The sequence below is a fragment of the Xyrauchen texanus genome, chromosome 5 (assembly GCF_025860055.1).
Source record: "Xyrauchen texanus isolate HMW12.3.18 chromosome 5, RBS_HiC_50CHRs, whole genome shotgun sequence".
In the NCBI taxonomy this organism is placed as follows: Eukaryota; Metazoa; Chordata; class Actinopteri; order Cypriniformes; family Catostomidae; genus Xyrauchen; species Xyrauchen texanus.
The window spans coordinates 1,271,032-1,297,016 of NC_068280.1; the positions used below are offsets into that span (position 1 = coordinate 1,271,032).

At 38.8% G+C, this 25,985-nt stretch overlaps 2 protein-coding genes and 1 pseudogene across 2 annotated transcripts; all 3 read left to right on the plus strand.

Moving 5' to 3' along the window:
- The first annotated feature begins 456 nt into the window (after window positions 1–456).
- LOC127643898 (nucleoredoxin-like protein 1) lies at window positions 457–1,326 on the plus strand (annotated as a pseudogene).
- A 328-nt stretch (window positions 1,327–1,654) lies between these two features.
- Window positions 1,655–21,724, plus strand: si:ch211-114l13.9 (uncharacterized protein LOC796649 homolog). The gene is made up of 3 exons (XM_052126834.1): window positions 1,655–1,748; window positions 18,716–18,989; window positions 19,150–21,724. The coding sequence occupies exons 2-3, from the start codon at window positions 18,725–18,727 to the stop codon at window positions 19,311–19,313; spliced, it is 429 nt and encodes a 142-aa protein (XP_051982794.1). The 5' UTR covers window positions 1,655–1,748; window positions 18,716–18,724; the 3' UTR covers window positions 19,314–21,724.
- Window positions 10,238–16,335, plus strand: LOC127643894 (uncharacterized). Its single transcript, XM_052126829.1, has 7 exons — window positions 10,238–11,076; window positions 12,276–12,379; window positions 12,476–12,652; window positions 13,163–13,289; window positions 14,999–15,111; window positions 15,286–15,484; window positions 16,106–16,335. The coding sequence occupies exons 1-7, from the start codon at window positions 10,857–10,859 to the stop codon at window positions 16,249–16,251; spliced, it is 1,086 nt and encodes a 361-aa protein (XP_051982789.1). The 5' UTR covers window positions 10,238–10,856; the 3' UTR covers window positions 16,252–16,335.
- Window positions 21,725–25,985: the final 4,261 nt, after the last annotated feature.

A 25,985-nucleotide genomic window follows, 5' to 3' on the forward strand; every position in this document is an offset into this window, starting at 1 on the left:
TAACTCATCTGTTTCTAGGTACCTTGCTACCTTAAGTTTTAAAATACAAATTTACCTAAAGTTAATAAATATTAGTGTATGTTTAGTGTATAGTCAGCGTTTTTTATTATCAGGGAGGTATGTTAGGCAAGCTAGCTCATTAAAACCCACATGATATATCAAAATATTACTAATGTCCATAAATATTCATTTTAACTAATATGGGAACGTTTATCTTTCTGGTTGTGTAGATTGAATGATAGACGTTCTTGCATCAGAACCTAATGATCTGCTACTTTATTATGGACCATTGTGCCCTAGGTGACCACTTCCATTATATAGTATTGGCTGACCCTGATAGAAAGTTATGAAGTCAACAGCTAATTTCTGTAAAGCTTTAGTTACTCTCATTGTATAACACATCTGGGCAAGGGTTCAGAACATGACCACTCATGATCTCTCTCATCAGATCCTGTCATGGTAGACCTGTTCTTGGGGATGGTTTGGTGAAGAACAATAAGACAAAGATGAGCTGGACACCGAGTGCGAGATCATCCTGCGTCTTCAGAACCGGATTCTCATGCTGTTCTTTGTTTCTGTTGAATGTGAGAAGTGGACTTCTATAAGAAACTAATGGATGAGTTCTATGTGGAGCGCTCGGCACAGCTCGTTCTGTTATACATCTCTCTGGACTCATCAGAGGAGGAGCAGTAGAAGTTATTGAGAGAGCTGCCCAAACGCTGCCTGTTCCTGCCCTACGAAGACACCAACAGGAAGTACGTAGACAACACTCTGAAATAGCTTACCATTCTAATCATACTAATTCTGCTTTGTAGTATGCGTTTGTGGCATCGTGTGCATTGTCTCTTTCACAGGGAGTTGGGTGTGATTTCTGAAGTCCAGGACTTGCCCACCGTGGTGATGTTGCGCCCAGACTGCTCAGTCCTCTCTCTGAACGCTGTAACAGAAGTCTCGGGACGGACTGCTGCCTCAACTGGCAGGAAGGGGCGCAGCTCATCGATAGGAACTTCATGATGAATGAGGAATTCGAAGAGAGCAAACTGCGCAGGATGACCGACCCCATCTGACGGCTCAAATACAAGATGGAGGACAAGAAGATAAAGAATAAAGGGATGTCGTTCTTTATCAGTTTCATGATTGGATAAATTAATGCTTCTCGAATAGCTTTTTTAAAAAATTTTATAAACTACTTTTTATATTTCTGGCATTATAGGTGTACATTTATGATTATATTATTTACTATGAGGATCATAAACTGTATATGCTGGGTCTGACTGGTAATATGCATCAGGAATTCACATGCAATTTTCAACATTTGAAATACCAATAAACTCTGAAATTACTAATAAAAGTTTATCTTGACTGTTTTTAATGCAGAATGTAAAAGTTTTCTAGAATTTCCCAAATAGGCTACTGTCATTGTAATTACAAAGACAAAGTAAAGTATGAATACTATATACTGTACACATATGACATGAGTGAGTAAATGAGAGAATTTTCATTTTTGGGTGAACAATCCCTTTAAATACGAGATTTGTAGTTATTAGGTCAGATGTTATATTTTAACAAAGAGAAAATGAAATATAGGCTATAGTCGCGATGGATCGGAAACTTGTTTACCATATATAGACAGCTGTGGGAAGTCTTGTTATTAAAAACATAAAGTGAAACTGTTTCAAGTATATCTCCGAACAAAGCGAGAAGATAAGGAAGTGCTGGGTGCTTCTCAACGATAAACAACCAGAAATGTAAGTACAGAATCAACCTTGTAAACAAGTCCTTTTTAACTTATTTAGAGGGAGATCTTGGGAAGAGGATGACATGGCAATGTAAAGACCGTCCCAGAGGCATCTCAGATGGACATCTCCCTGTTTAAGAGGGTTTCATCTGGAATGCATCGTATTTTAATTAACATATAAACATATTAAACAGATTCGCAAACATTATAAATCATAAAGGTCTCAATGACATCTGTTGATCGTCTTATTGGCATCCGGAAGATGTGTTTGTGCTCTTTAGCATTACGTGTCGGATCACACACATCAGTAGACGTATATGGGTAATGTAGGGAGACCTTCAGAAGTTCAAAAAAACGTTCATTTGGCCTTTATCTTTCATTTATAGGATGCTGAGAACACAGTCACAATTTTAGATTAAGTCAGAATGAGTTTTTTCACAAATGAAGGATATTTTACGAGACTTGGTATGGCGGTAAATGTTGGACAAATCAGCGCAAGCGCATAAACACAAGTGAATTACAACAGTGTGAGCACCATGACACAGTTCGTACGTAAAATGTAAACCTGCAGAACTTGAAAAATACCAAACTCGAGAACCAAAAACACACTCGCGAGTTATTTTCTGCACACGCGTGCACAGATCTGTACACACTCGCGTATGGCGTTTAATATTGGACAAAACATCGCAAGCGCAAAAACACAGTGCGCAAGTGAATTTCAACAGTGTGAGCGCCATGACACAGCTCGCACGTAAAATTTAAACCTGCAGAACTTGCAAATCACAAATTCGAGCACAAAAAATATGATTGTGCACACAAATTAACAAGTCCCACACACGCGCGAGTTATTTTCTGCACGGTTTTGACACTCAGGGGCGGGGCCCAATCCTTTCTGTTAACAAATGCTATTGGCTGCTGACCAAATCCTGTATTGATTGGCTGCATCTCTTCGAATCTCTCGTGATTGGCTGTTGTTGGACGAGAACAGACAGAAAGCGGGAACTTTTTATTTTTGACAAGAAAAACGACTCGGTTACTAACAACCTCGGTTCCCTGAGAGGAGGGAACGAGTATTGCGTAAGTAGCTTACGCTATGGGAAAACTCTGTTTCTCGAGAAATATTGAAGTCTTTATGTAAAACGCATTGCAGCTGCACAGCAGACAGCAATGAGCGAGGTAGCTTCGGTCATTGGCTGTGCTGCGACAACTTGCTCGAACCAATGACGGGGCGACTCTGAACGCGCGACCAATGAGCGCGCGCTCAGAGCCAGACAAGATTAGCATGGCTAAGGCTATATATTAGGCGCCCCGTCATGAGAGTTCTTTAGGTTCAATCGACTGAAGCGAACTGATCAAGCACAAGCACGGCAGCTTACGCAATACTCGTTCCCTCCTCTCAGGGAACCGAGGTAGTAACCGAGTCGTTCCCTATTGAGAGGTCTCTCCTATTGCGTAAGTAGCTTACGCTATGGGAACACCATGTAAAACGCTGTGCGTGCTGACTTCGCTCTATAAAGCCAGAGGCAGATGCCTGAGCCTTAAAGCAAAGTGATTATTCCACGAGCCGGCCAACAGCGAGCTACATAATGGGATAGTATAGAGCCCTTCCAAGGTGGTCCATGGTGGGAGCTCATAGTACAAACACAAGCACATATCTTATGTACTGAGTTTTCTATGTACTGATATGCATAAAAAATCCTCTAAGTCAGTCAGAGACGGACCTTGTAAGGGAGGAGATAATGCTCAGCATATACATACTCCAGTCCATTCTACAGTCAGGCTGATAGAATGTTGGAATGCATTTTTCTATGTACTGATTAGGGCTGGGACGGTTACCGCATTACCGCAATACCGCGGTCACGTGACTCCAACCGCGGGTCTGAGCTTGTCACCGTCGTCACCGCAAAAAAACAAAAACAAAAAAAATATTGGCCTGCACATGTGTGCACGTTGTGTCTAATGACATGGATTCGTTGTGTCTAATGACATGGATTCATTGATTCTAATGATATGGATTATGTCTAATGATATTAGCCTACATGGATTCAAGGTTTTCTAAACAAAACTTATCAAAATATGGAGCAAATCCGACCTTTCGCGAGTTGGGGAGCGCAATGTTCCATGACACATAATAACATTCCATTTGTATTAGAGATGCTTGCGGATGGGCTATTATTATTTAATCCGCAATCGCATCACAAAACTCATCTGTCCGCACCAACGTTTCTTGATAAATTTTCAAAACCGCATCCATGGCGCTGACTGTTTTAAGGTCTGAGCGATGCAAGGCTGCTGCCGCGAGGCTAGAAAGCTCTTGGCTGTTCTAGAAAGGAGACTGATCCAATGCAGCAAAGATATTTTAAAGGCTAAAGTCCCTAGTAGGCTATAGCCTATTGGCTATGTTGTATCCCCAGAATATCAGCAGTGAAATCCGTTTCCGATTGGCGCACAGGGATAAAAATAAATAAATAAATAGTAACGCACATCTTCTCTGATCCAATGTAATGTATTTAATGCGGTTTACCGCTATACCGCGGTAATATCTTGCTTTTCAACCGCGGTTAGAAAAAATCCATACCGCCCCAGCCCTAGTACTGATAAGCATAAAAAATCCTCTAAGTCGGTCAGAGACGGACCTTATAAGGGAGGAGATAATGTTCAGCATATACATTCTCCAGTCCATTCTACAGTCAGGCTGATAGAATGTTGGAATGCAATGAGGGGACCTGTAGGTTATAAAACCTGATAAATGTCGAAGGCGAGGCCCAGCCCGCCGCCGCACAAATATCTTCAATGGGTATCCCACTTGACCATGCCCACGAGGAGGCCATGCTCCTCGTAGAGTGAGCTCTTACGCCTAAGGGGCATTGAAGGCCTTTGGCTTCATAAGCTAGCGCTATAGCATCCACTATCCAGCGCGATATTCTTTGCTTTGAGACTGCGAGACCTTTAGTGCGGCCGCCAAAGCATACGAATAATTGTTCCGTCTGTCTGAACAGGGCAGAACGTTCCAAATATACTCTGACGCCCTGACCGGGCAGAGTAAATTAGTGTCAGCTTTAGTCTGCTGGGGACGATAGAGCTGCCAGAGATATCACCTGTACTCTGAAGGGTGTGGAGAGCACTTTATGAATATACCCGTGCTTTGGCCTAAGGACAACTCTGCAGTCGTTAGGTCCAAATTCCAGGCAAGCAGAGCTTGATGACAGCGCGTGCAGGTCGCCCACTCTCTTGACTGAGGCGAGCGCCAGCAAGAGCGCAGTTTTGAGCGAGAGCTGTTTAAGGAGCACGGTTCGGAGAGGTTCGAATGGGGCACTCTTGAGTGCGTCTAGGACCGTGGCCAGGTCCCAGATCGGCACCGAGAGGGGGCGAGGAGGGTTCATCCTCCTAGCGCCTCTTAGGAAACGAATGATTAGGTCGTTTTTCCCTAATGAACGTCCTTTATCAGGATTGTGTGACGCCGCTATGGCAGCCACATAGACTTTGAGTGTGGAGGGTGTGCGGCCCGCCTCCAGCAGCTCTTGCAAAAAGGCGAGTACACTTGGTATCTCGCACGATTTGGGGTTCAAGCTCTTGGTATCACACCAGTCACTGAACACTTTCCACTTTTGGGCATATAAAGCCTCGTAGAGGCGCTCGTGCCTCAGTGATGGTTCTCAAAACTCCACTGGGGAGGTTCTCGGGAACCCGTTGAGGGGCCATGCATGGAGGGCCCACAGATCGGGGCGGGGATGAAGAATCATCCCGTTGGCCTGCCTGAGGAGGTCTAGCCTCAACGGAATTGGCCATGGGGCAGATTGCATCATCTGCATCAGTTCTGGAAACCACGTCTGGTTGTTCCAGAGTGGGGCTACCAGGAGCACTGCACATTTCACTTCCCTGATCCGACTGATGACCTGAGGTAGCATCACGATCGGGGGAAAAGCATACAAGGGGCGGCTCGGCCAGACTTGGGCAAGCGCGTCCGTTCTCTTTAAGAAGAAAAGGGGGCAGTGCGCGTTTTCTCTGGAGGCAAAGAGGTCGACCTCTGCCTCGCCAAAGGTTTGCCATAACAACTGAACCGTCAGGGGGTGGAGAGACCATTCTCCTGGGAGAACCTTGTCTCTGGACAGCATGTCCGCTCCCTGGTTCAGGGCGCCTGGCACATGCGCTGCTCTCAGCGAGCGCAGGTGGTGTTGTGACCATAAGATGAGCTCCCTGGCCATAGAGTGCAGGGAGCTCGACCTGAGTCCACCCTGGCGATTTCTATACGAAACTACCGTCATGTTGTCCGTTCGGACCAGGACGTGTTCGTTTTTCAGGTACGGAAGCAGGGCTCTGAGAGCCAAGGCGACCGCTTTCATTTCCAAACAGTTTATATGTAGGCGCTTTTCCGGGTTTGACCAAAAGCCGGAGACAGGCCTGCCCTCGTAAAGGGCCCCCCATCCTATTTTGGAGGCATCTGTCGTGATCATTTTTCTCCGCGTATTTACGCCCAGACTCACGCCGGTTTGATACCAGTTGACGGCTTTCCAGGGCGTCGGGGCTTTTATACAGCCGTGATTCGCTCTGATCAAAAAGTGGCCCGAGCACCACGCGTGAGTGGGGACACGGCTCTTGAGCCAGCGTCTCGGGGGGAAAGTGCCGCGTCCATACATTTCGCGAATGTACGGGGGGCCAATGATAGGCCGAATGGTAGTACTGTGTACTGGTATGACTGTCCCTCGAAAGCGAATCTCAGAAAAGGCCTGTGATGAGGCGCTATCGGAATGTGAAAGTAAGCGTCTTTCAAATCCACTGATAGAAACCAATCCCCGGGGCGAACTTGCGCGAGGATATGTTTGGTTGTTAACATTCTGAAAGAGCGAATCATTAAAGCTTTGTTCAGATGTCTGAGATCTAGGATGGGGCGGAGGCCACCGTCCTTTTTCGGGACGAGAAAATAGCGGCTGTAAAAACCCGCCTCGCTCATAGAGGGAGGAACAGTTTCTATAGCGCCCTTCTCTATCAGTTTGAGCACCTCGGTGCGTAGAACAAGTGACACATCTTTCCTCACTTTCGTCTCGACCACCGCTGAAAAGCAGGGTGGTCTGCGAGCGAATTGAAGTGAGTAACCGTGTTTTATTATGTTCAAAACCCATTTCGGCATGTCAGGGATTTTTTTCCCAGGCTTTTGCTCGCACAGATATGGGCTGAATGCTGGCTGGGGGTGTGTCGCAGTGACGTATGGGCCCCACCGGCAAATTGCCTTGTGCTAACACTGAGTTTACAGCTCTCAGAGGCGCAGGTGCGTGCTGAGCAGCCGTGTTGAGTGCCGAGTGCAGGGATGCGTGTGAGAGTACAGGCACGCGCGCTATCTCCGAAATGCTTGCAGCATGAGTCGGAGAAATGCTTGAAACTGTATGGACAGAGTTTTCGGGTGGGGGTGCATACATCGTAATAGGCAGGCGTAAAGTCTTCCTTTTTTTTTCATAAAGTCTTCTGCTCGCGGTGGGGTTTTTTTTTTTTTTTTTTGGCTATGCATACAGTGTTTGTGTGTAGGGGTGCATGCATCACAGCAGGCACGCTCAAACCTTTATAGTATTTCCCGCTTTTACTGGGGAAGTGTGTATAACTGTGGGAACAGTGCTTGTGTGTAGTGGTGCATACATGACAATAGGCACACGATCTACATTCATGGGGCATCCAGCTCGAGCTGGGGAAGTATTTGGCACTGTTTGGACAGTATTGATATGTGGGAATGCGCACTTTAGTGTGGACACGTGACCCCTTAGTGACACAGGCAGAAAATGTGATTTCTGTGTGTTGCCGTTAAAACGGCGTTTGATTGCAGGTGAGCGAGTTCTGTGACTGGCCCATTGACTGCTGTACAGGTATTTCCAGCCGCCTGTAAGGGGACTGGGTAATGTTTTACATGTTTTGGAGACGGGAGGCGCCGCCCTGACTTGCTGCTGCTGCTGAGGCGGTCTCTGGCGGCTCTGTGACGAGCTGGAGTGCTTAGGCAGGAAGTGACGCATAGCCTGCGAATCCTTCCGAGCTTCAGTTAAGCGTTCAGTGAACTCTCTTACCGTTTTAGACAGGATGCGGACGATCTCTGAGTCCATGCTGGTGCCCCTGCTCGTGTCCGCTAATGTCGACGGCGCGGGGTCGAAGGCCGAGCCCGGCCAGTCGTCGGATGCAGCGTCAATGGAAAGACTGTCATCTTTTTCACCGTCGTCCCCTGACGCGCCGAACGAGACGAGACCCACCGCTCGGTAGGAGGGGTGCTGGTCCACCTGCGTTGAAATGGACTGGCGGCGGGGAGTTCTCGGGTAGTGGTGAAGCACGTGGGGACTGGCCCGGCGTGACGTCACTGAAGTCCGCGTGCTCTGGCGAAGGCCGAACCCAGCCAGTCGTCGGATGCAGCGTCAATGGAAAGGCTGTCATCCTTTTCACCGTCGTTCCCTGACGCGCCGAACGAGACGAGACCCACCACTCTGTTGGAGGGGTGCTGGTCCGCCAGCGTTGAAATGGACTGGCGGCGGGGAGTTCTCGGGTAGTGGTGAAGCGGCGCTTCCGTGAGCGGCGCTTTTTCTTGCGCGGCTCGAACAGAGGGGACGGCAGCACGGTGGTAGCAGGCTCGTTCGCGGCGAAGGCGGAAAAAGGGAGCGCGCAGCTCGGTGAGGCACAGGGAATCACATTCGGGGCATCCGCCTCGAGTGAGAGCAGCTTCTGCGTGGTCAGGTCCCAGGCAGCGAGTGCAAATGCTGTGACGATCCCCGTCCGGAAGAGGGCCTCTGCACGAGGCGCAGGCTGAAGGCATTTGCAACAACGCCTTGAAAAATTACTCTTTTAGTCAATCAAAATGCGTCGCAGAGGCGAGCGCTTGCAGTAAAAGGATATGGCGATGCGCGCCTGATGGCGAAGCAGAAGGCTTCGAAGGCGGCTGAAGGCGCGGGCCTCCTCTTAGTGGTCCAGCTGTAGGCTTTTCGACGGCGGGCGAAAGACTCCAACAATCCGGAGGATCCAGCGAAGAGAAGGTCTTTGCTGAAGGAGATTAAATCTAAAGAACTCTCATGACGGGGCGCCTAATATATAGCCTTAGCCATGCTAATCTTGGCTGGCTCTGAGCGCGCGGGCGCGAAGTGCGCGCTCATTGGTCGCTCATTGGTTTTACATAAAGACTTCAATATTTCTCGAGAAACGGAGTTTTCCCATAGCGTAAGCTACTTACGCAATAGGTGAGACCTCTCGATAGGGAACTCTCTTAGGGGAGAAATAAGAAATATACATCAATAGGAACAATACAATTATTGTCAGTGTAAATGAAAGAAAAGCGTCCCCTACACAATACTGAACAACAAAAAGCAAACAACAAGAGGTAGTTAAAAAAAAAAGTCTCGAGATCAAAAGGCTTGAGAAAAAATTTAAATATTAAATAATTTTTTTTAATAAAAGCATCCTTTAGATGTAGCATACAAGTGGATATTTATCGAAACAATTTATCTATCACATAGTAAGTATGATTTCAACCATTTACACGTAAATGCCCCAAAAATGTATGACTAAGTAAAGAGGTTATTGTTTCTTTCTAAATTCCTCCTTAATTTCTTTTAGCTGTAAGATGTATATATATATGTGTGTGTGTGTGTGTGTGTGTGTGTGTGTGTGTGTGTGTTTGTTTTCTGTCTTTGATAATAACTGAAAATAGGTGGAAATGTAGAACGCAGCAAGGCGTTTAGTGAACCTGTTTAGAGGTACCCCATCTATCCATATCTATCCATCTAACGTTAATGTTGAAGGGAACATTAGTGTTTCACAAAATGGTAAGTGTAGATAGCTAGATGCCAGATAGTTCCCAGCTTGTTAGTGTGGTACTGCAAGGGCCATTGACTACTCATCAGCCTCTACATGAATTCATTATGTAGATGAAATGCAGTCTCAGAGAGGAAGCCAGTCAGGCCCTGGACCCTTGGGGCTGGGAAAGCACAGCAGGTGCAGCAGAATATGGCCACCCAGGTGAAAAAGACGTTGTGTTTAATATGCTAAAAATATATTTGAAATACAAATAGTATGTTTTTAATACATTTGTATTTCCAACATGCTTATTTAAAGTGTACTAAAAATATATTTAATTGCATTTTAATATATTTCTAAAAAGTATACTAGAAGTACATTGGTAATAAATATATGTTTAATTACACTTTTAAGAAATATGCTATAGAAAAGCATACTTTTGTTGTATTTCTAAAAAATATATTAGTAGTACATTGGTAATAAATGTATGCTTTATCACATTTTTAATAAATATGCTAATGACAATCATACTTTAAATATGTTTTTAAAAAGTGTACTAGAACTACATTGGTAATAAATATGTTCAATTACAATTTTTTTAAAAATATGCTAAATACAAACATATTTAAATTATATTTCAAAATAGTTTACAAGAAATGCAATGGTAATAAATATATAGGCCTACTTAATTGAAATTTGAGGAAATATGCTAAAAACGAACATAGTTTAGTGAAGTTTTAGTGTATTTACAGAAAACATACTTGTGTTACTAAATTAAAGTATTTTTTTATGTTTTTTATGTACTTTGTGTGTACAGTAAAACGATTAATATTTTTGTTTGTTACACATAACTTATTTATAACCTTAGTTACTACTGCAGTATATGCACTGCATAAATAGAATTTGACTCTTTTACCTCATGAATAAACTTGGAAGAAATTTTAAGGTCAGAATCCCTACAAAGGTGTTTTGCAGTCCTGCAAAGCTCCTTAACCAAAACACAACTCATTTGTGCATTACAACCTTCAGAGTAAAATGCCACAATGCTCAGAATCTTGCATAATGTGCCATCAGCTAACTCGACAACAGAGTTGTTTCTTTTTTGTAGCCGTTTGTTAGTTTCTGTGTGATAAAGTACACCGTCGATAAGAAAACGATCATAATACAAGCATTGCTGTACCCTGACATCAAATATCATATATCTTTCCAGTTGCATTCATTTAGGCCAATCAGAGCCAAGTTTTTCAAAACAAGCTTGCAGGTAAGTCTCCAATCACACACTGCAATTTGAATATGCAATTTGAGCGGGAAACGGATACTGTGGTATTCCAACTATAGCCTACGGATATTTTCAACAGAAATCATGTCTTTTCCAAATTTCGCTTTGTACTATTTCCCTGACTCTGACCTAGTGAAGGTGGACAGCACAGATATAATATTAAGAGAACACAGACGAGCAGATTACCAGGTCAGCTCCCGCGAACAAATTAGCAGTGAAGAGGGCTATGTAGAGGTGCGCCTGCCAAGTCGCAGCCGACATGGAAAGAGCAAGATACTGCCAGCAAAGATCTTACTTCTTGGTGGTAAGTTTATTAGTTTAAGTGATTAGTATAAGTGGATTTATTCTAACTTTGGGTTTAGAAAATATTTTCAGAAGTTGATGACGATGCTCTTTTACATTAGATAATTTATGTGGATTACTGATGTTAACCGTTGACTTGACACTGACGCGAGCTAACGTCTATCCATAAACATACGTCTCAGTTGTCGTGGAAAATCACGATGAATACGTAATCTATTCTAGACAGTGAAATAAAACAATTATAAACACATTGCACACTGTGTTTGCAGAGAAAAACGGTTATTAATGGTGATTACACGACAGGATTGATTGTCCCTTGGACAAGCAACTTTTCGTTGAGCACAATGTCGGCCGAAAATGTTAACGTAGGATATTTAAATCCATAAAATGTTAGGCTAATTCATTAATATTAGTCTGTCAGTTTTCATGTCATTGTCTTATATTTGATAAATAAATCAAGTTGTAATCACCAACTATAAGCTTTTACAAAACCAATTAAATAACTTGCACTGCATTAAAACGGCATTAAATAATGAAATGAGAGTTTTTATATTTAATATATAGCCTATCCAAGAAATGTGCATATTGCAAAGATTTTTCTTTTAATAAAACCGTCGGTAGATGACGTCGAGTAAGTAGTAGTTTAGCCTCTTTGTTGAGGCCTGTATTTTAGATAACATTACATTCAATAACAGAAATATTATTTACATTTTACTATTATGCATTTAGCAGATATTTCTATTAGAAATTGTAAAAGGGGTATTTTCCTCAGTTTTATCTGTAAAATGTGGATCTATTCTGAGTATTGTCAAGTGAAGATATATCCTAAAATAAAATAGAAGATAAAATAGTGTATTATATTATATTTCCAAAGTAGAAAAAACACATTATGAACAAAACATACAACAGTATCCTCATAAGCTGACCCGCAACCTAGGGTTGTGTTTTTAAAAAGTGTAGTTTACACCCTAACAAATTGAAACATTTTAATTTCAATGTTTGGTAAAAAAAAGAAAAAATTCAAAATACATGTGTTCATACAAAGTAAGAAGATTTTAAATGGCCTGAGGGTGAATAAATGATGACAATGAGGAATTACTACACATTGGCTATCACTTTCTTGGTGTGTTTATTGGTTCTGCCCATTCTGATGTTGTATTGTTATCATATTATGTAATTACATATATTTTGTAATTACAGATGTTTACAAGGACTTAATTGTAAAGAGAGATGCTTTTAAGAGAGGTGAAGACATCTGGAAGACCAACATTCTTCAAGGGAAAAAAACATCCGAGGTCGTAAAGGTTGTTCATTATCTTAACCTTTCAGGATTATTGTTTTTAACAGTAGTGATTCAGCCTGACTGCCTTTTTATGTTAATTTGAATGTGTTGTTTTTAGAGTGCAAGTACATCTCAAAGTGCAGCTGCTGTTGCAATGGGAGACCAGCTGAAAAGAGACCTTCTGGAGTTGAGGAAAAAAAAAGCAGCTCCTGTAACCTCCACTCCAATGTCAGATGACTCAGATAACACTGAAATTGACATGTTTGAAAACATACCTAGACAATCAAGGAAGAGAGTAAGCAATGTTTAATTTTTAATTAAAAATAATCTCAAATAATTTTTTACCCTTTCATCTATTTACAAATAAAGTATAAAATTGTGTCTCTAAATGTCAAGTAAACTTTGGATTCCTCCATCTTTGTGACCTAAGCAAAATTATCCACCACTTTGTCTTAGAACATTTTGCTGCTTTAGGAATCTCCTACTATTATAAATGTCAGATTTCAGAGTTTTCTGTTATTAAGACTGGAAACAGATGTTTTAGATGTAAAAACATTTTTAGTATAGTGTCTTATTTTATGGGAACTGCAGGGAGTATATGCTAGTCAGCCCTGATATTTTCTCTTTGGTGTTTCTTCTCGTTTTACTAAATTTGTTCAACAAAGTTGAATAATTCAAATGTAGATTTGTATTTGACTTCCATACAATCACAATAGACACATTAATTAGAATTGTAATTATGTTTAATTAAATTTAATGTTTAATTGAGCCTCTTCTAACCTTGTGTCCAATGTAACAAATACAGGCTGCACTGGAGAGTGACAACGAACAAGGAGATATAAGTAAGGATTTTGACAACAGTCTTTTGCAGAGTACATCGCCCCAGAACACTCATGTTGAGCTTGATGATGATGTTGTCAAAGCTTTGAAAGGTAAATTGCTAGCAATTGAAATGTAAATATTAAACCTTTAATTTATTTTTACAAATACTGACTTAATCATTTATAATATACTTTTTATTGTTCATTTTTATATTTGTTGCATTGGACACAACGTTAGAAGATGATCAATTAAACATAATTACATTTAAAATTAATTTGTCTATTGTGACTCTATGGAGTCAAATACAATTGCAAATGCAATTTTTGTTGACTATGTAAAAATAAAATAAAAAAGGTTTATATGTTTTATAGACTAGACACTTGCCAATGCTTACAATGAGGAAGTCATTGGAAAATTTTACTTGTGATGGTGTAATTTTTTGGTGTAATATGAGGCCTCAGGTGTCTTTGTTTGACCAGTTAAAGGGTTAATTCACGCAACATTTAAGAATCTGTCATTAATTACACAACCTCATGTCGGTTCAAACCCATAAGTCAGGTTGAACCACTGTAGTCACATGGACTATTTTAGCAATGTCTTTACTACATTTCTGGTCTTTGAAAGTGGTAATAAAGTTACTTTATATGGATCAGAAAGTGAACAATGTTGAAACGACATGAGTGTGAGTAATTATTGACAGAAGTTTCATTTTTGGGTAAACTAACTCTTAAAGTCTATTTATGTTGCAGTCTTTTGATAGGGTATCAGCCAGCATGGAGAGGAAAAGTCATCACGATGACTCTGTATTAACAGATAGAAAAGGATGGAAAAAGACAGGGGCGGGCTTTGCTCTGACTTCGCGTCCAGAAGTGCACGAGCGCAAAGCCCGCGCCTGTCGGTGATTGGTTGGACACTGTTTATTTTGGTTTTGAGTGGTGGTTGTACCCATTTGTTTTTGTGTGCAGATCTCAGAGCCTAGTCTGCCTACAGAGAGGCGTTTTTTTGACAGCCTGCTTATGGGGAGGGCAGCTAGCGGATCATTAGGAAAGATTAGATAAATGTGATCATTTATTTTTGGGCCTGAAATCACTGATACAACCTTAAATGTAAAGAGTTATTTCTTATTAATTCCTATGATAAGCAAGTATATTACATGTTTTATTTCAGACCTTAATAAACATATGGCTCAAACTTACAAAACATTGAGTCAAAACTGGCTTCATCATAGCTTCATTGCTGGGTTTGCAGCTTTTCCAGATGTTCACGTTGCATAATTACATCACTCAGTAATGGTTCCCATGGCAACGAGGAATGGCTGCTCTTTTGTGAAGTAAACTCAACATTTTTAAACTTTCTGCTAAGATATATGTGACTTTTTGCAACGAAAATGTGGGAATTATGAAAGCACCGCATATTTTGTGTGTGTAAATCTGGAATTTATTCGGCTAAGTGTGCTGTATTTGAAAAAATGCATCCCCCGCGTAAATATGCGTACTTTGCCTGATTATGCATTGAATTATGCAATCACATAATTGTGTTTTTATGGAGGGACTGATTTATATGGTTGTATGTGTTGTATTCAGCTTTTTTACATTTAATCAAGTCGTTATCAGCTGTCACCAACTTGTAACATTCATAGAATTGTCTGTCTTAATTAATAATGAATAATTACTGTAATAATAGCATGGAAGTTACAGTAATGGTTCATTACTAAATATATTTCAGCATTTAAACAAGAGTCCATGTATATATGAAGAACACAAACTAGTGTTTTTTCTTCCCTAACTTTGTATAACATGCAACTCAATTTTTCTTGTAGAGCTTCCAGGGATAGTAGCATCTCTCAAAGAGGTCCTAGAGTCCATGAAACGAGGCTCATGCAGCTCAAGCCCAAGTTCATCTGAGCTGTGTCTTTCAGAAACCTCAGAAATGGTTAGAAAAGTCTTTATGATAAAGAAAAATCCTATTTGTAATTATAATTATATCTGTCTTTTTGCGCATTAACACTTCAGTAAGTGTTCTGAATTAAGTAACAAAGTGGCAGCTTTTTATTTGAATTATAAATTAACAAGTTTATACAAATGCTTGGTTTTTTATTCTTCCCAGATTTCCCTTGGTGGTTCTGATGTAAAAGTCCCCAAAAGAGTCTATGACAGGCTGAACAAATCACGAGCTTCTCTTTTTACTCAAGATTTGGCCACTTTACTTTTTGGAAGAGAAACTTTATCCAGATGTACGCTTACTGGTAAATCCGGGATTCAATCAAAAGACCAGTTGGACCCTCTCAAGGTGCAAGCCCTCATAGGTATGTGTTTCTGTACATCATCACTTTTTGCTCTCAAAGTTAAAGGGGGCTGACAAAAATAAATATTAGCATTTATACATTATAGTTATTAAACTTGTTCAATGGGTATACATTTTCAGTTTATCAGTTAAATTGCCTATTTTTACAGTGACATACAGTGACTTAACATGTATACTTCACTGTTGTCCAGCAAGTCTTAATTTTTGCTGTAGATATATTATTAACTCCTTTTTTGAATTACATTAACAAAAATGTTATTGAATGTCTACTGATAAAATATATGATCTACACATTACATGCATAAATATGGTGAAAGGTGAAAAAGACTATTAAAATGTATTAAAATTATACTTAAGTTTGTTTTTAGTACAATACAAATATAATTTTAATGTATTTTTAATAATTTTAAGTAAACGGTCTTTTCACCTTCTAATACAACATATAGGCAATCAAATTTGGCAAAAGTCTATGACTATATTAGTACAACTTAGAATTATAATACACAGTGCAACTATATATATAATGCAACTATATTGCACAGTGATACACAGTTTAAGTTCCCTTCTAAAAGGGAACAGTGACTTTTAACAAAAGTAAATTTTTCTTTTTCCCTTTTCATAGATACTGTGATCAAACAGTTTCCGACCACGACAGTGTCTGAGGTGCGAGCACTCATTAGAAGAAAATGTAACAATGAGGCAAACTCCAAGACCAGTTTTTTTTTTTTAATTTTTTTTTTACAGCTATTGTATTTCACTTTGACTTAAGTTAGTTTATTTATTTATTTTTTCTGTTTAATATCTCTGCAAATCAATGCATTTTATGTTAATGTATTTTGTTTAGTTTTCATATGGTGCTGTACTGATGTAGTGCATTAAAGTTTATCTTTCAAAGAGTTGTTTGTGTGTTTTATAGAAATATTTTTTACTGTGTTTTATTGAATTAAAATTTTTAACTGTATTTTTTAATACATTAAAAAATACTTTTTTCATAATAAATGGTTTTGGAAAAATATATTTTTAATATGTTAATAGTGGGTCTTATAGTGTCCTACTAATATATTATTAATAAGCTGAAATTATATTTAAAATATATTTGAAACACATTAATGTGAAGCTAAAAATATACTTCTGATGTATTTATAAAGTGAATTTAAAGTGTATTAAAAGTAAATTTTAAAGAAATACTATTATATTACACTAAATGTACTTAAAATTGTTCCATTTTAACACAATTAAGTATAATAAAATATATTACTAATACATTAAAATTGAACTTAAATACCTAATAAAGTACACTTAATATACTTGAAGTTGTTTCAAAATAACATATTAAATACATACTTAATACATACACTTAAAATACATTAAATATATCAAAATAAGTACAATTTAAATATATTTATTTTTCACCTGGGCAGGTTAGAAAATCAAGTGTACATCAAATATAATATTATTACAGGAATGTCTCTCTGAAATGTTTGATTCTGATTTGTCAGTTGCAACATTATATGGCCGATAATGATCGTCGTCAGTAGCAAGGCTTTGTAATGACCGCCCATCCGGCCCTTCTTTCATGTCTCTTATCACACTTCAGATGGACGCGCTCTTGTTTTATTGAAACGCAGCTAGTGTCATCTTGCCTCTTATATATATATATATATATGTGTGTGTGTGTGTGTGTATGTGTGTATGCACAAAACATCTTACAGCTACAAGAAATTAAGGAGGAATTTAGAAAGAAACCATAACCTCTTTACTGTCTGCAACGTCATTCCTACTTTCTGTCTGTTCTCGTCCAACAACAGCCAATCACGAGAGATTCGAAGAGATGCAGCCAATCAATACAGGATTTGGTCAGCAGCCAATAGCATTTGTTAACAGAAAGGATTGGGCCCCGCCCCTGAGTGTCAAAACCGACTTGTGTGCAGAAAAGAACTTGCGTGTGTGTGCAGATCTGCGCGCGCGTGTGCAGAAAATAACTCGCGCGTGTGTAGGACTTGTTAATTTGTGTGCACAATCATATTTGTTGTGCTCGAGTTTGTGATTTGCAAGTTCTGCAGGTTTACATTTTACGTGCGAGCTGTGTCATGGTGCTCACACTGTTGAAATTCACTTGTGTTTATGCGCTTGCGCTGTTTTGTTCAACATTTAATGGTATATATTTCACACAAATGAAAATGGTCATCGCTTACCTGTTTGACTTTCTTATTTCACTGGATATCAAAAGCAGATATTAGGGAGTTTCATTGAATGAAAAACAGATGCAGTGAATGGTGACTGAGATTAATCGTTGCGCTTAACATCTTTTTTGTTCTACGGACGAGAAAAACTCATTCAGACCTTAGGGTTATGAGTGATGATAGAAACGTAATTTTTTAATTATTTGCCCTTTAACTACCTGTTAAAGTGTTTGCTTAAAGTATCTGCCAAGACAAAATATACTTATGTTATTCAGCATATGCTAAAACGTATTCACAACAGCGTCATTACAGATTTACCCAATGCATGTGTGCGCTAACAAGGAGGCTAAAGGCCCTAGCGTCAGTCACTAGTGCACCTCTTGAGGTCAGGACAGTGAGGGTTATACACATTGCACAGCTATCAATCAGCTGGCTACCATTACACTCACCCACCTAAACCTCACAGCACCGTTGTGATGCTCTACCCTCCGTATGGTTCTCAAACTGGGGTCTCCTGCATGGGAGGCAGGTGCACTAACAAGGAGGCTAAAAGCTACACTCCCTAGCGTCAGTCGCTAGTGCACCTCTTGAGTTTATACACATTGCACAGCTATCTACCAGCTGACCACCGTTACACATGCCATTGAAGAGATGGTAGGTCTATCCCTCACAGCTTCATTTCCATCCCATTACAAATTAAACATGGTGCTACTGAGAATAAGGTCTATAGACCAATCCTCTTGTTTACAAAAATTCCAGCGCATGTGCAGTAAGTGATGGCAGAAAGCAGAAAAACTTGACAGATTAGATGATTAAATAAATTCCATCCCCAGTCGTCACTGCTGCTACCGAGGATTTGGACTCTTTTTGTTTAATGTACCCAGCCAAAACTCTCCCTGCTTTATCCCCCGATTCAAAAATAGTCTGCCTGGCCCTGAACAAAAGATATTCCGTTTTTTTGGATATATATAATATTATATTCATATATTGCTTTTGGAGCATGATAATTGCACGAAAGGTCTCAGATTGTACTGTTCTTTTCCCCACAGTGACACTAGATGGCCGCCATCAAAGAAGTGATTCTAAAAGCTCTTGAGGATCTTCTGGAAGTTGAGTTTAAAGAATTCAAATGGTGGTTGATAAACAGTGGGGAACAAGAGTCTCTCCCTCGAGGAAAACTTGAAAATGCTGTTCCGCATGTTGTTGTGGATTACTTGGTGCAGCATTATTGTGCTTCAGATGCTGGGAAGGTTGCAGTCCGAACACTGCGCAAAATGAAACAAAATGAGCTAGCTGACCAACTAAAGAAGAAACTTCAGGAAGGTACAGAAAAACAATAGATACTGGTTTCATGTCTGTGGAGAATGATTTTGACGTTTCTTGATATGTTCTGGGTTTGGATTTCATTTTATCTCTTGTTTAACAGCTCTCTCTCTCACTCTCTCTCTCTCTCTCTCTTCTCCTCTATGCCTCTTTATCACAGTGTCAGAAGCAGTTCCTGTTGAGAGTGCAGTGTCATCCAGTGCAGCAACTCAGTCTGCTCAGACTCCAGCAGTTTCAATGAATATAACAGCTACTGGAGGAGGAAACGTTAAAGCCCCTGTTCTACATGGTGGTGTTTATAACGGCCCACTAACATTCAAATGATACTCGGGGACAAATTCTATCTATCTATCTATCTATCTATCTATCTATCTATCTATCTATCTATCTATCTATCTAAAATCAAATGTCAGATTTGTAATACTATTATGTCCCGCCCCGTCTTGGGTTGGGAGGGGGTGACAAGGTAATAATGAGAATGGAGAAATTAATAAAAAATAAAAAACTTGATCAATAACAAAAATGGCGTCCTCCTCCCTACGGCTTCCAAAAAGAACCAAAAAATAAACAATGAACTTAGGATTCCCGAGGAGTATCAATATATAACAAATAACAAAGATTTAACACTTACCGCCGTTACTTCAATAAGCAACAGGTTGTACAATAACAAATGGTTACAACTACAACAAGTTGAGGAAACACTTAGCATGATGCAGCAGCAGCAGCAGCAACAACAACAACAACAACAACAACAACAACAACAACAACAACAACAACAACAACAACAACAACAACAACAGCAGCAGCAGCAGCAGCAGCAGAATTGCGGTCTCAGCAGCCTGGACACTAATAAAGCCTCCATCAAGTGAGTTCACTCTCCAGCTTTATCTTCAAGCTCTCCATCCAGCAACCAATCAGAACAAGGCAGCAATCAAAAGGTAACATTGTTGGCTGGTGTCCATTAACCTTTGCAATGAGGAGAGAGAGTGAGAAGGTGTAAGGTATGGCGGAGGATCAGTGCCTTAACAGATTCCCGAACAAACAAGAACTTACTGTTAAAAACCCCCCTAATTACTGAAATAGCGCCAACCAGCCTCCACAAGCACAATAAATGTATTGACAAAGAGACAATGAACTATTGACAGAGAACCGCATGTGACATCCGCATGCTCACCACGTGCTTATCGTGTGGACAGGAAGGGGGAAACTTTGAACGTAAAAATGTGTGTGTGTGTGTGTGTGTTTTTTCAGTTAAACACAGAACTGCATATTGCTAATGAAATACGTGTAATCCCTGTATGTTGTGTATTTCTGAGGTATATCAAACTCGTTAGAACTGTTTCGTTGTGTGTTTTAAACTCTGAGGCCTCATATTTAATAGCCTCAGTGTATATTCCCTTATTAAGTGTACTAAATATACCTTTCTTGGTATCAAATTAAACCTTACGATTTGTCCGAGCTGAATTCGAATATAAGATCTCTGTAGAATGATATTACGCGATGTTTTACTATCTTTTGAGTCATTCAGCCCAAAATCTCTTACTGTCATAAACATGCAAATGAGCTTTGACAAAGGAACTCTCTCATGCCCAGAGTAATGGAGGCCTTTACGACCTCCAAAGGAATGTTCAGAGAAGTGCTGACCCTCACTTCATTCTCTTACTGAGAAAGAGAAATGAACCCTGTTAATCCTATATATATATTCTATATATCCATGTGATAAATATTGACATGTATCTAATGTGCCATCTCACATTTTCCCTTAAATGTGCTTGATCTATGTTTTCTTGCAAACTAATGGGTTAATGTTTCAGACTTTGCATACTATGGTTAACCAAAATCATATGTGTGGCATATTTGGTCTCTATAACTTGGTATTTTGAAGATTGAAATGACTGTGTACATGATATGTCGATAACAACAACATATTAGTATTAAAAGTATATTTCCTATTTTCTTTCTTGCACATGCAATGGGCAATTTTACAACAAAGAGCAATAAACCAAATTCCCGCCTAGAACTCAAACCCTTCTTATTGGTCGAGCCAATGAGAGGTGGGACCTGTTTCCCGAGGGTATAAAATTGCTGCGCCCACTTCCTCTCATCCTCTCTTTTAGCTCTCTCTCTCTTTTAGCCCTCTCTCTTCCTCGCTCACTCTTAGCCTCTCTTGCTTCCTGCCTCTCTTGCCCTCTGAGCCTTGTGCTCTCTCACTCTCTCGCTGAATGATGCCAAACTAGAAGGCCCCAAGGACTCCCAAGCGTGTGCCAGGCTACGTACGGCCTTGTCTCTGATTCTCACTGGTTCTCTCTCTCATCAAGACAACATCAAAGATCAACTGGAGCCTCAACAAATTGCATCAGGACAGTTTAATTCAAATGGGACATGCAAGTATCAAACTTAGTCTCATTATTTGATACATTAAGTATCCTTACCCCTTTCTAAAAAGGGCGTGTCAGAACTAATATGATGGTTTGCTCAGGCTGTTGATCTGCTGAACTTCAAACAATGCTATAACTTCTTGCCTTCCTGTATTCTGCTTCAGCCCTCTTTCCCTTGGTAAACTGTATGAATGTATGTATATGTATGTTAGAGTAGTTTAAATGTTTAGTCTAGTTAATAAAGTCTTGTTCATGTCACATGTAAAGTTGTCTGTGTCTCAAGCTCATATCTAAAGTCACTAATCATAGATTTTGACTACTTGCTCTTAATACTTAGTAAGAAAGACATTTCCCATGCCCCGAAATGTACATTTCTATTAATTAATTAATTAATAACCAAAATTGAGTGTTCACGGGATGAACCGAGTATTTGGTTGTAATGTTAATGTAGCTACATCAAGTTAACCCGATTAACTGATCCAAATATTCATAATTGATTATAACAAGTTATGATTGATTATTAATATTTCATAGAGCTGATTCGCTACCTAATGGTGGAAGAATATAGAGCTGATTCGCTACAAAGGAAAGAGAAAGAGAGAGCAAAACACCACAAAACACTACCACAATACAGACAACACCTACACAGGAAGTAATACAATTATCACTGCCCATGTGTCACATAAATAATTATGCCCTGGGACGTAACAATGCTATAAATTAAGCACTTTTTCAAATGATGTATTTCATTTTGTTTTAATAAATTCACTTTATCATGTATTTTTTAATGTGTTTTTTTACTTAAATGTAGGGGTGTGACGAGATCTCGCAATATTTTTGAATATATATATTATATTTGATATTTGAATTTGAAGGTAAATTAGGATAGAAGATGCCCCCGCCACTTTTTAATCATTTGTGTGGCGGCGTTTTGGGTAACACAAAGGGAGAAATGTGAATAAATGTTGTGCTCAGTGATGTCATACAATGGCAGTTTATGGTGACACCTCTTCAAACTTCAAAAGAACACAAAAGTATCTTTCAGAAGTCTAATTAATTATTCATGAGACTCATGACTGTTATGAAAGCATAGCAACAGTTTACGCAGCCCCCTCACAACATTGGGGCGTTCAATAGAAAACTGGTTTAGTAAAAAATCACTATTAGCCTACCACCAATCTGCAGACTGAGAATGACCGTGTTTGCACCTTATAATCATATGCATGTGCAGACATGGTGGCTGAGGTTAAATTGGCAATAACTGAAATCACCAAAGGCCATGATTCATTGGTCTGATGTAATCTGTCGGAACTAATTCATGTCTGAACTAAGCAACTAAATAATAATAATTTCTCAATAGTCCAAAAAGTGTATTTAAAGTAAAATCTACAAGAGAAAAATGAATTCAATATAGTTAAAATGAGCAATTTATGGGCATTAATTCAACTATGTTGAGGAGCAATTATAGTTCGCCCCACATAGGCAACTGAACGGTGTGGTTTGTGAGCCCAGAAATTTGCAAAACTTTACAAACCAACATAATAAATATGGTAAATAATAAGATAAAATATACGTTATAAAGGAAATAAAGCTATATACACTTTAATCACACATATGAAAATTAAAAACATACACATTTATTTTAGGCTAAATATTGACAATATGGCTCACTTTGCTACTAAAAGTAATTTGTTTACATGGATATACATGATCTGCATGATTATTAAATGTAATTGCAGTTTTACTAAATGTAGTTTTATCAGATTTGGTTGGTTTGATGGGCAATGACTACCACATTTGGACTTGGTCACTGTGCTGAAAAACAGTACACAGAAATGACAGAATGCTAGTACGTCTAATTATTTATATTGTGCACTTTTTTTTTAGTAGTTTCTGCTTTCTGTCACTTGCAGCATTAATATAATGTAAAGGCCCATTGATACAAATCACTTATTCACAGTGGGCAGGACATGATTCTCAAATGTTAATGAAGTCATCAGGATGCTTGGACAGGATTGGTTGCTTGTCTTGGAAAAACCCTCAGCCAAATCTGACAACAACTCTTCTTAACACATGACATGTTCTGCTTAGTCATTATTGTTGTGTTGTAATTACAAAAATGTGCTTTTAATTACATTTAAAAACTTGTGAATTAAATATTGGTAAAACCTGCTTCAGGAAGTGCATACCAGGGTTATTATAGCTTTTGATTTTCTATTTCTATTTTGTATTTAGTTTGTCATTTTAAGTTTAGTTTTGGTTTTCTCAGTTGTAAAGAGATATAAACGGGAAGGAGAAATAATATATATTATTATATATATGACAATATAAATAATATATGTGGCGGGGCATGGTCGTGTGTCACATGTGGCGGGTCGTGGTCGCTTGTCACCTGGTTTATAATCAACAATAACACCTGTGTCTTGTTATAGTGATGCGGGGAGAGACATAAAAGGAACGCAGAGTACCCAGAGGGGGAGAGAGAGAACACAAACACACACATGACGGACATTATGGAGGCCCAAACCTGCATAAATAATAAATGAATAAATGTAATAATAAAAAAATAAATAAAGGAATAAATGTCTTGATAAAACAAATATAATTCGTTTTTAATTAAATTTATTCCTGAATTTATTATTGTATGTCTTTATTCCTTTATTATTTTCTATATTTATTTTTAACTTTAATTTTTTTATTTTTAGCTTTTCATTATTTATTCATTTATTTTGCATATTTTTTTTATTTATGTGTTAATTTATTTTTTACATTTATTTATTCCCACATATAGCCTTATTTATTTCCATATCTATTTATTTATTTATACATGTATTTATTTGTACTTTTCTGTGTGCAACATGGAAATGAGGGAGGCGGTCCTTGCGGAGCTCCAGTGCATCATTGGTCGAGAGCTCAGTAGTACTTTCGGAAGCAGATGGACGTCCCACCTCAGCACCCCCTGACTAGTACAGATTTAGAATATGCAGGAAACGTTTTGCAGAGAGTTTAACAATCCAGGATGTGCTTCGATATTCATACCAGCATACAGCTCTCCTAAAACATCAATCAGCACCTCTAACAGTCATTTGCAGTCAGAACTTATATATATACATACATAAACGATCAGGGAAATGAAGCATGGTTGTATCTTTTATAATGAACAATCATAACAACAGAAAACAATATTATGGATTTGCGGACCTCAAAATATGAAGTTATATACACAGAAAAAAAAGAAAAGAATAAGGTTAAATCATATAATTTATGAAACTTGCTCATTTTGTGGTTTTGTTGAGCAGCTCCACATTTATTTTATGATTGTAGTATAACCAATAAATCTGGGATTGACTGAAGCTCTTATGTTTATAGTTTACATGATATATGACCTGACGTCACATCAAAACACGTCAAGAGTAATCGAGCACACGCTTCAGTCTGCGATAAACCAATGGTAAAAAGGCCCCGCCCACATCATTATCATACAAGAGACAGAAATGTAAGAATAAATACAAAAATAAATGAATGCATGAATAAATAATAATAAAAAAAAAATAAAAAAAACAAACAAACAAACGAAAGAATAAAAAAATGTTTTAAAGAATTAAAAATAAAAATAGAAAATAATAAATAAAAAGAGAAAATAATAAGTAAAGGAAATAAAGTCATACAAAAATAAATTCAGTAATAACTTTCATTAAAAACTCATTATATTTATTTTATCAAGACATTTATTCCTTTATTTATTTTCTTATTATTACATTTATTTATTTATTATTTTTTGCATGTTTTGTCCTCCATACTATTACAGCAGCTTTGTGCTGTTTACCTTTTTACATTGGCACTTTATTTTTGTTCCATCGTATTGAATGCCCTTTTCTTCTGTGTTTTTAATTATTTTATTGTGATTGAATAAATATATTTTTCGTATAAACATATCCACGTCTCATTGTCAATGTGAGAGAAACCGAACCTGTGTGCCCTTATTGGGTATTTCCATGGGTAATTAGACCAGGGTGGAGTAGTCGCTATTTGCTGTAGAGGTAAACCTCCTGAGAGGTGTATCATCTGACAACTCTCTCGGGGTTTCTTATTTTTCTTTACTCCCTTGATCCGCTCGCTTTGCCACAATGGTATGATTGGCCTGAAGTGAGAGAAGAAAAAAAAGATAAAGTGAAAAAAGAAACACATACAGTATGTGTTGTTTGGATTATATTAGACCTCCTTTTTTCCACTCGCTTCTTTCGTTTTTCCAATGTCTCCATAGGGCAGGTTTACGGTGGAGCAATGAACAGCTCCTCTGAACTGCTGTTCTGTTTTGTGACACCAGATGACAACAACATTTATCATTAAGTGTGAGACCTGATAGAATATGCAGCTGCAATCCAGTTTGACCATGAAATTGCTTTTTGAAAGTAGTGCATAATCTGTAGTTGATGGATGTTTTTCAGATGCTGAGTTTATCTGATGTGTATAATATAAGGTTAAGTTACAAACAATTCCTATACTGTATGTGTTGAGCATTCAGTATATTCACACTTTTCATGCTTGTAGCCTTTTTATTGTGATAATAGGTCTCAAGTCTAACTGCAAATGAGAGGTTCTCTATTTTAGGAAAATA